Below are 11,352 nucleotides of genomic sequence, written 5' to 3'. Positions count from 1 at the left end.
ACTGCCTGCTCAAGTTAATATTTGTTGCATTATTCTAATACTACCAAATCGAAGTGACGTACTTCCGGTTAACATGAAATTTAGTTTGGTTTCAATTTTTGTGAGTGGGCACTACGTCTATTAAGCTTTGTGTTTAAAAGCGTCGTCTACGTCGATATGTCGGGAAAGTAAGATAAATTTCCCTTCTTCATTTTCTTTTAAGCGAGGGAAAAGCAAGGTTTTGTTTCCTCATGCTTCCTTCCCTTTTCAGGCTAAAAAGGAAAGTAATATGTAGTTTTCTTTGTATTCCTCGCCAGCACGTTTTGCCGATACAGCACGTTTCTCCTGTCTTGGATATAGTTGCAGAGAGTTTAGGAAATACAACTGCAACGTGCTCATTAACAATGGCATTGATCCTTAAAGACGAAAGAAAAGGTAAATTACGTTGCATTTAACCTTGCACATCGCCGTGGTTGTTGACAGGGTTAACAGATTACTGAATAAATTAGCCAAATAATATTAACATAATCGCTGTTTTCTTTGTTTAAAACAATGAAATCAAAGAGCCGAGCAGTAATCCGGCAACCCTGGTTGCTGAAACGATGACGTACGCTGACTTACGCCATTACCACGGTGCATCACCACGCGCCAGTTGATGTGTTCTATGTTGCTTAGGGTAAAATGTTCTGTTTCAGAAGAACTTAATCAATACTTCAAAATGTTATGCTTCGTTAAATCTCGGTAACCGGCCTCATGTGAACAACCCCTTAGTGTGCTTGAAGCAAATTTGCTGATCGACTTGAATCTTATGCCCTGAATAATGTAGTTGTAAACAGTACCTATCTTTTAAGGTTAAAAACATTTTGTTTGCTTGTTGAATAAAACGATAGACCTGCTTTTTCTTTGAACTTAACCACCGTTTAAGCAAAACGGGCTTGATACAACCGGGCCTGAAGGGTGTCGCTAAACTGGATCGGATTTAACCCATGCCATGACTGGCATGATCACCGAGATGATGGTAAATATGCATGAGAATATAGCAAACAAATTAGATGAATACATTATGGACAGTGAGACGAATTTTGATCGTATTGACCAACCTCGTTCCCAGGGCCTTTTTGGACTGTATATGGGGGCTGGGAGGACAGGTGAGAAGAGGAAAGGCCCTGGGGCCGCATTTTGAATGAGCATAATTTATCATAAAATTTCACCTAATATTCTCAAAACATATTCACGGCATAGAATGCTCACCAGGTTTGAATAACGTTTTTGATGTTTATGCACGTCATTCTTGTGAGTCTAAAAAGCGCTACCGTTGCTTGAGTGGTAAAGTTGTATTCCAATTCCTTGTAAAATGCTAACGATCTTTTACGCGAGGCTGGACCAATATATGGTAAACAGACAGAGGATTTGCAAATAAATATCACTTCACGTGGGAATTATATAATTGTTATTAACTTCTCATTAACCGAGTGCGAGCACTTTCCCGAGAAATATCGGACCGAGGTCTTTTCGAACAGACCGAGCTCGAAGAGCGAGGTTTGTACAAAAAGATCGAGGTCCGATATTTCTCTGTAAAGACCGAGCAAGCGAGGTTAATAAAAAGTTTATTATATGGCATAAGTTTATTATAAAAGTTTATTATATGGCATGAACTAAAGTAACTGATATACAAAAGAAATCAGTCGGGCATAGGACGAATAATATATGAATATATACCACACCCCAATTAAGCTTCTAGATACGGCCTTGACTTCACTGAAACTTGTAAGCATTAAATCTGTGAGAAATATTTCCTCTTGGGGACGGGTTAAAATTGATGAAAAATTTATAATTAACCCGGCTTTCTAGTACGTAACCCAGCTTTCTAGTACGTAAATTTAAATTTTTAATTCTGTGTTAACTGCAGTTCAAAATTGGCGACAAAGTGGGCGAAACACGTAAAAAGGCATGTGTAATTCTTCATTAAACTAAACAGTTTCGAAAGATTTCGTAACTATTTCAGACAGCAAAAAATTATTTAATTTTTTGTTTCAGCTTCCGTTTCAGTTCTGTTTCAGTTTATGTAGCTATTGCTTGATTATCTTCCCTTCAATGCAATACACGATACCACAACGGTACAACTTGAAATTTCGTGACCGAAATATTTGTATCGAATGCCATATAATATTATGGTAAAATGGCAAGAATAGGAATCATCGCTTGTACAGTGAAACTACGTGTACGAATTGCCATGCACACGAGAATCTCAATCTTTCAGTAAAGTCCGCGGGAAGGTGCCGAAATTCTATGACTAAGTTAATCGTAAGACCTATCTTAACCAAATGCCAAAATATAATATATGGGCAGTGCTGTAACAGTTACCTCTTGTTTATAACTAATTACACGTGTACAGGTACTCTGCTAGAATCATGGCAAGTTACCGGTACAAGTCACAAGTTACAAGTTCGAAATTGTAACTGGTTTTAGTTACAAAGTTATTTTTGTAACTTAGTTACAAGTAACATTTGAGTATTGAGTAGGCCTAGTAACGAAAAACAACAAAGAAAAACATTTTTTTCTATTAGAACTAAACACAATTTTTAGCTTTCTGATTAGTTCCGACCGTTCCTCGACAGAATAGCACGCTTGCATTCAATGTGATGCAACCTTGTATGAACATAATGATTCCTTAATTTTTTATTTAAAAATGTAATATAACTTGTCCCGAGCGTATTACAACTTGTAATATATAATCGTTTTAGTTTTGAATGCTTTTTTAATTAGTTATACCGCTACCTTACATGTTTAAAAATAAAAACGAGTTACCGTTCCAGTTACTGAAAATTATAACGAATATTTGTGACTAGTTATTTCTAACGAAGTTACCAACAGCATTGTATATGAGCGATGGGCCATAGGCCACATTCCGTTTAGATGATTACGTAATACTATTAAGCACCCTTAACTTTAGTAAATGTATTTTTTTTAATAATATTTGCTGGAAATTGTCAGATAAGCAAGTCTACTTATAAATATCTTACATGCATGGACGCATGTCATTATCGTATTATCGCAACTATAGTTATTTTAAACTTTGATAAGTGTTTTCTGCATCTCTCACTTTATCTAACTGTGCATAGCTTGAGTAATCATCCTTTACGGCATCTCCTGGTGACTGGTAGCGGTTTCGTGCCAAATCTTTAAGATTAACCTCTTCGTAAATTTCACCTGCATTTGTATCATGAACACCGGTGCTCGATCCAGCATTTCTGTTTTCTAACCATCGTCGACGATAATACACCACAGCATATGCAACACAAAATACAACAATAATTACAGCCATGGCGATGATGAAAGAAATATACCATTCCATTTCGTCCTTTGTACCTTTGGAGTCTAAATGTTCTGAAAATAAAACATGCATTATTTGTTGTAGCTATTTTTTGGCTGTTTGAAATACAGGTCGTTTAAATTATGTTTACGAAAGTCTATTGAAAGTCATAAGTCTATTGATTTATGTTTTCGAAACGACGGCTAAACATTTTTTTTCTCTTAATCCTCAATGATGTCATGCTATGACATCGTCTCGGACAGGATCGAGATGCTTGTGAAAGTGAAAGTGAAAGCGAAACCTCAAAACTCAATACTTGTTTAAATTTCCAACGTTTTGGAATCCTCTCAGAAGATCCTCGCGATATTCTGACAACTCACGAATTTTTTGCTAGAAGCCTGTTTGCAATCATATATTATTACACAACTATTTGCCAAAATAGACCCATTACAAGACCCTTTGGCAAGTAGGTTGTATAGAATACATGCATAATTTTGTATGTTATTTACCGGCTGCGAGGTCCGGATAGAAAAATATTTTCCCAAGGTATCAAAAATTTTTCTCAGACGTTTTTCAAACCTAGAAAAAATATTTTAGGAGAAAAAAAAACCGCTTTCGCTCGAGGATAAAATATAAGATTCCGGACCGTGGTCAGATATCGTAAAATTCCGGCCGCTGCTACAAGCAATCGGATCGCAGGAAAGGCTACGATTGCGCCAGCTGCTGATGCATGTAATTTTTTGCAAACATTAACAAATGCTCGGAGGTGGCTAATTCAAATAGAACATTCAAAGTATTTTTTTACCTTGAAACACCTTAGGCCAAGATTGCCTTTTCTTCTGTACATACTTTCAAAATACTTAATTCCTCATTATATTTGACTCGCCGGATGTTTACTGAAAAACCGCTTCCGTGATTAGCACGTGATATTTATAACGTCGCTTGACTGTACAACAAAATTTCCCGGGGTAAACGAGGTTCGCTTGAAAGATAGGTGGCCAGAAATATTGATAGTCACCCCTGTACTTTTAATTACCAACAATACTTATTGTTTTTTCTAATAAGTTTTACCTAAATATAATATTTACCGTAAATTAAATTATGTTTACCGTAATTAAAATCAATCTCGATTGATTTCTCATCCGTGAGAGCGTAGCTTTTTCCAACACATGTGTATGTTCCATTATCTGTTTCACTGACATTACTGAGATTCAACACGTTTTGCTCCTGTTCTGTGTCACCAAACTGGACGCCATCTTTATACCATGTCACATTGGCTGGAGGTTTTCCACCTTTTCCTTCACACAAGCATGTTATATCATCACCAAGATTTACTACGATGACACTGGAACAATTGACTGTTACATTTGGCCTCTCTGAAATGTTAGGCAGGCAAAAATATTATTTTTAATGACAGGTTTTTACACTTAATGAAACATCAAGCAAACACCTTACGCTCATGCGAAACGTTTCATAAATATCATATATATTAAGCTTCAGACTTGGACTGTTTTCCAACACTCTTTAAATTTTCATTGCATGTGTGTAAAGCACGATCATTTAAAAAACAGGTGACGGAAAGGCTATACCATGCCTAAAATTATTCTGAGAAAGCCTTTTTAGCAAACTTTTAATACACGCTTCAAGTAAAATCTTAGAGACAATGTAACCAAATTACTGGCGTTTAAGATGTAAATTTCAGGTTGCATTCATTTGTAACTTAAGAGATATTAACGCTTTAACAAACGTTATAACTCGCCAACTTTTTCGTAGTATTAAATAGAGTTGACTAGCATCAACGGAAAGAGAACGCCACGAGAACAAAAACATTTCTGGGCTGCCTATAATTATGTATATATACTCATGTTTCACTTCTGTCCGATGGATTTCTATTGAAATCGCATATGTATGCAATCAAAATAATCAATAGGAGGATCTGAATACATGATTATCACACCACTAATTTTTGAGCTGGTTATAAAGCCCTGTTTAAATAATCACCTGTCGGAGAACATTCTACTCCGGCGTCTCGATCATGAGAACACGGACTAAAACTGACACCCCAACCATCATGTAAACAACTGTTAATATTTTGTTCTTCTCCCGTACAATAAACGTTAGCTAACCATATCGGTCCGGAACCAGAGATAACCTCGCTCCTCGGAAGAGTCCTCACAACGTTGTGGTAACCAAGCTGACGGCATACAACCCTGGCATCTCGCAAATCCCATCGATTGTCACAGATTGTTCCCCATTGTCCCTTGTAGAATACCTCAACACGACCAGTACCATCTTCCCTAAGTGGCCCTTGTAGCCTGAGTGACGCAGTTATTACTGGAAAAATATGTGAGGAATGTGTATATAAGCGAATATATCAATGCATATTTGCTTTTACAGTGTTCATGGTAAGACAAATCAAGCATCTCTAGCAACACCTTTTTGAACTGCTCCTGGAGACAGGCTGAGATCTGAGTATGAAATTTTCATTCTTGTGATATGGTCAGCGACAAAAGCGCATGAAGCTACTGAGAAACAACTTGCAAAATTGACGTAATAGAGTCTGTTGAAATTATCAACTCGTTTCTATATCACGGTGAAAGACGAATTCGTTTCATATGCTCTCCGACATTGATTTTAAATAATTAATTACCTGTCTTGGAACATTTAACTCCGGCGTCTAGAGAATGATAGCAATTAGGAGCTTCCCCCCAACCACCATGAGTACAACTTGCAATATTTTGTTCTTTCCCAGTGCAACCAACATCGGATAGCCATATTTTTCCTGAGCCAGGAGAAACCAACTGGTTCCTTTTAAGAGTTTTGACAGCATCGGGATAACCAAGTTGACGACATACAACCCTAGCATCTTTAAAATCCCATTCTGAATCACAAATTGTCCCCCATTGTCCATTGTAGAATACTTCAACACGACCAGTACCTTCTTTACTTGATCGCCCTTGTAACCTTATTGGCGCTGTTATGGCTGAAAAAGAAGTGTAGAAAATTGTTTTATAGACGATAATAGAGAATGAACGTATAGAAAGGCCAGTTAAAAATCGGTATAGGAAATATTCAGGGTTTCTTTTTTTTTAAACACATTTGAAAATGAAATTTCCAGTGTTACCCTACTCAAGGTAATATACTTACATTATATTGTTTTATCGCCATGCAAAATTACAAGAATATTATGAAGAAAATTGTCCTGTAATGTCTTTGCATAGAGCGCTTTATTGTTCTATTAAGTATTCAATCTATGGCCGATGATGGATGTAAATGGTATAAAAAGTGTATTCATGCAGATTCGAATTCGCAGAATAACTGTCCAATATATATTTAGTGTAATTACAGAGATGACTATTGAAAATTCCGGCCTCTGGTTGGTCGAGCAAACTCAGCTTTTTACCCAATAATCATTAGAGAAGATTTTTCAAAATGGCATGCAACGAGTGGTGTATGTCAAAGTGACAGATGAAGACAGGAATTATTTTAACAAAAATGCTGTTGTAGGGCGCTTTTTAACTGTATTCTTAGATTTCGTGGAAGGGTCTCACGAGAGACCTTATTTCGGTTGTTATAAATGCATCACTGTTATATTGTCATTTGTTTACAAGATATATGTTTGTTTGCTTTTTAACATCTTGCGCATTCGCCGAAATTTTTTTCAAATGGGCCGACAGGATTTCATACATTTTTAAGATTTATACGACTCAATATTTCAAAATTTACCCGTTACATGATCTTGTTATTTTTTGCTTTGTCACGAACTACTTTTTGAAAACAGCCATTTTAGTGTCGACTCAGATTTAGGGGCTGATTACATGGTGTCATTTCAGCCCGGGCAGAGTTTCACCCCGGAAAACTGGGGCCAAAGTATTTTGCAATTACATGACAAGTTTTAGCCAGGGCTGTGTTATGACACGTCAGAATTATTTCAAGACCAGGGCTGAAATTTTAGCCCAGGCTGAGTTTGTAAACTCGGGCTGATAGTAGACCTATTTCGATTCTTCGAGCGCTTTAAAATCCCAAATGACAATAACTCAACCTTTAAGACTGCACATAAAAATGAAATAAACAAACGAGAAAGCATTGTCAAGGGGAATTTTTCTGTCTGGGTTTAACGATTTATTTAAACCCAGTTTATTTAAACCCTGGAGTTATTTACGATTAGCTACATGACAACAACACAAAGTTTAAGCCCCGACTGAAATTCTTGTCATGTAATCGCGTGCGTGATTTTGTTAGAATTTTATAACAACCCCGGGCTGAAGTTTCAGCCCGGTTGGCGGGGTTGAAACCCAGCCCGGGCTGAAAACACTCCATGTAATCAGCCCCTTAGGGGACGTAGTTTTGCCCTTTAGCTGAAGAGGCAAAGAGGCAAAAAGAGATTTAATCCATTTATTGGTCTAATTTATTTCTTAGTATAAGAGTCTTTTTTAAAGGAAAAACAATTTACGACATGCGTAACTATACATTGGCCACTATTCTCTATTTATGTAACATCGCTTTCTTAAAGCAATGGCTATTTTGAATAATTGAATCAATAATCAATGTAAATTATCAGTGTACTCCTATCGTGCGAAACGGAATTCTAATGAAACGATCTTTTCGACCTTATACAACATTGGTCGTATTAGAGAGACCTGGAGGATACTACACAATGTATTTTAAGTAGCTACCGACCTGTTGTAGAACATTGAACTCCAGCGTCGTTGAGATGGGTGCAAGGATTAACTCCCCAAGAACTGTGAGAGCAACTTGTTATATTGTGCTCTTGGCCATTGCAATAGACATAATGTAACCAGACTTGCCCAGAACCTTTGGGGACTTCGTTTCTTTGAAGAGTTTTAACAGCATCCAGATAACCAAGTTGATGGCATACAACCCTAGCTTCTTTTAAATCCCATGAATTATCACAGATTGTACCCCAATATCCATGATAGAACACTTCGACACGACCTGTTCCTTTCTCACGTAAAGGTCCGCGCAACCTTAGCGACACAGGCGTAGCTGAAAAATCTATAAGAATATACAATTAATGCATGTTGTGCGACTTAAGAGAAAGTTTAAAATCACAAGAAAAAGTGTAGCTGCAAAACCTTGAAATAGTGTGAACGTAAATAAATGAGGTTAGTTAATGATAGTAAAGTTACAAATAGATCATATTATTATGTATCCAAAACATATGGTGTTAATTTATGCCAATAAAAATGTTACGCCTTTTTCAAGTTTCTATAGTGCACGGTCTATCCGTGCAAATAGCTATTACCATTGCACGGCTGCTTTCACTAAATTCAAACACTCACAGAATCAATCGTATTGTTTTCGCACCTATTGGATCACGAATTCGAATAGTATCGCCACTAGGAAATGTTTTATACGATCAAAAACTGTTTACTTCAGGTACCTAACACTTTCAATTGATCTAACTTAATTTTAATTAATGTGATAATTGATTATTTAGATTTTTTTATCTTTTACCTGTTGTACTGCATTCAACTCCTACATCTCTTGAATGTGAGCAATAAGTATCACCCCAACCTCTATGAACACAACTTGCAATATTACGCTCTGAGCCAGTACATTTGAGATTTTGTAACCATATCTGTCCAGAACCAGAAGAAACCTGATTCATATAAAAGGCCCGAGCAACATTTTGATAACCGAGTTGACGACACACCACCCTGGCATCTCTTAAATCCCATCCATAACCACAGATAGTTCCCCAAGTTCCGTTGAAGAATACCTCGACACGACCGATACCATCGTAACTTAATGGTCCTTGTAACCTGACTGACGCAGTTATAGCTGTAAAATAGTAAACGTGGCCAATTGAATATGTGATATGATGTGATATAAACATTCCATTATGTTCTATATATCACAATACCCGGGTGTAATTAATCTCCCAGCGTAATTGGTACCCTCACAGGGCGCTCCGCGCCCTCTCGGGGATAAATCTGCATAATTGTGTTATGTGATAGACCACATAATTTCATCTATAAACTTTGATGAGACGTCTGATGTTATATTTCATTGTAATTAATAGAAAATACATCATCTGACTATACCAAATACAAGAAAATACATCATCTGACTATAGATGAGTAACTCAACTTCCATAAAAAGGCAAGAATCTGTCGTATTTTTGCAATTTTTCCCAAAAATATGAGGGTAAACTTGGATCCTTTAAAAATGTACGGCCGTTGCAAGTTGATATGACTGCAGTGCTTCCACTTCCAGAAATATATTTCAATACTTATTTTTTCACATACCACCACAGTTAATAGAATATACACCGTTTGGAAACTAAATGAAAGTACAATACAACACATTAATTATGTTGTTGTCCGTTCGTACGAAAGGCGGATAGCGCTATCCACCGGATAGTGATTTCTTCAACCGTTTTAAACATGCCTGAAAAGCAGTGAAATTACAGATTGGGAGTCGACAGTAATGAAGGATATCCCCCAACTTAAGAATATTATGGTTTAGTCTAGGTTATGCAAAACAACGAGCAATTTTAGAGCGATTAAAAAACACTAGCCGGTGGATAGCGGTATCCGCCTTTCGTACAACTGCCCCCAGGTTTATGCACAAATGGTTTCTTTCTCGTCACGTGTCTATTGTATTTTAGCCAAATTTACCAATAGCATACGTCTTGCTAAGCTCACCAACCTTGACTTGAAAAATATGTTAATTAGAAGTTTGCTATTGGTTTATCTGTGCAAAATACAATAGACATGTGATGATACAGGAACAATTTTTTTGCATAAATCTACCTCAACATAGTTAATGAGTTGTATTGTAACTTTATGTGGATTCCAAACCATGTATATTCCGTTAACTGTGATACCACGTACCCTCCACCCTCTAACCACAGCCCCAAGCCGTATAAATTTTCTATCATGTTATTATCCCTATGCTTAACTAATTGTTTGTTTAACCGAGGCGAGGGGTTGGTGCATGAATGTATTTTTAGTAATAGTTTGGCAAACTTTAAATTGAAACGAGCGATCCCACAAAACTGTCTCTAATTTACTTAGGCCAAACGAATTACAGTTGTTTTAATTAATTCGAAGAAAAAAGTGTTTTAAGTCAGTCATGAAAATTCTGGCAAGTTAGCTTTTTTACACTTAAAGTTATCTTGCTGAGAAGTAATGGAATGAGATTTTTCTTGCGTTTTTAAAAACAATACTAAAAGTTTCCAAAATTATGGAGAACAATGCAACACGTGTGGACGCTAAGCATGACCGCAACAATTTTTTTGCGGATACAAAGGAATTCGGAATGTATGGACCGGGTCTGATGCATTATCTTTCCAATGACATTGAATGAAATAATCCTCCTGGTATTTGAATTAATGCGTTTTTCTCTACACAGAACAATAGAAGAGTTCCGCCCGTTTGGTGCATACTGTACATATTTATACAAGTGTTAAAACGTTTCCGCTAACTGTTTTTCTGTAAAATCTGTAGTCGTGAAAATAATTTACGTAATTTTAACTTTATATCTGACTAAAATAGACAAAAAAACTTTCGACGCACTAACTCTCCTGACGAAGGCCGTCAGGTCGAAACGTAGAGAAGTGTTTTGTCTATTTTAGGCATTAGTTATACCACATTATTTTGATGCTAATCTGAGAGAATTGAAGAGAAGTTAGTGCTTTAATGAATTCCAAGGATTTACCTGTTCTTGAACATTTTACTCCAACGTCTGCAGAATGCGAGCAATCAGGATAACCCATTCTATAAGAGCAACTTGTTATATTTTGTTCTTCTCCAGAACAAGCGACGAAGGAAAACCATATCTGTCCAGAACCAGAGGGAACCTCGTTTCTTCGAAGAGTTCTTACGGTATCGGGATAACCAAGTTGACGACAAACAACTCTAGTGTCTCTCATATCCCATCCATAATAACAAATTGTTCCCCATTGACCATGATAGAATACCTCAACCCGACCAGTTCCTGTTCCATTTGAAGGTCCTTGTAATCTGACCGAAACAGGTGAATCTAAAATCGCCAAAATGAAGCAGGAGGGACAAACGTAATAGGCCTATATT

The 11,352-nt window shown here is 36.7% G+C and overlaps 1 protein-coding gene across 5 annotated transcripts in view; it reads right to left on the bottom strand.

The window, feature by feature from the left end:
* Positions 1–2,690: 2,690 nt before the first annotated feature.
* Positions 2,691–11,352, bottom strand: part of LOC114529957 (deleted in malignant brain tumors 1 protein-like) — a 31,144-nt gene continuing 22,482 nt past the window's right edge. For 3 of the 5 annotated variants that reach the window (XM_028551526.1, XM_028551529.1, XM_028551528.1), the window contains 7 exons: positions 10,979–11,302; positions 8,771–9,097; positions 7,973–8,308; positions 5,943–6,275; positions 5,294–5,626; positions 4,402–4,668; positions 2,691–3,366 (listed from right to left, as the gene is read on the bottom strand). In XM_028551526.1, the coding sequence (XP_028407327.1) occupies positions 3,044–3,366; positions 4,402–4,668; positions 5,294–5,626; positions 5,943–6,275; positions 7,973–8,308; positions 8,771–9,097; positions 10,979–11,302 (2,243 nt within the window). In that variant the 3' untranslated portion in view covers positions 2,691–3,043. Of the gene's footprint in view, positions 3,367–4,401; positions 4,669–5,293; positions 5,627–5,942; positions 6,276–7,972; positions 8,309–8,770; positions 9,098–10,978; positions 11,303–11,352 lie in introns of those variants that run through there. The other 2 variants (XM_028551527.1, XM_028551530.1) reach the window with 2 other exon arrangements.

The sequence above is a fragment of the Dendronephthya gigantea genome, unplaced genomic scaffold (assembly GCF_004324835.1).
Source record: "Dendronephthya gigantea isolate DGI-Jeju-01 unplaced genomic scaffold, DenGig_1.0 000058F, whole genome shotgun sequence".
NCBI classification, from domain to species: domain Eukaryota; kingdom Metazoa; phylum Cnidaria; class Anthozoa; order Malacalcyonacea; family Nephtheidae; genus Dendronephthya; species Dendronephthya gigantea.
This window is presented reverse-complemented; position numbering and strand designations above follow the sequence as displayed.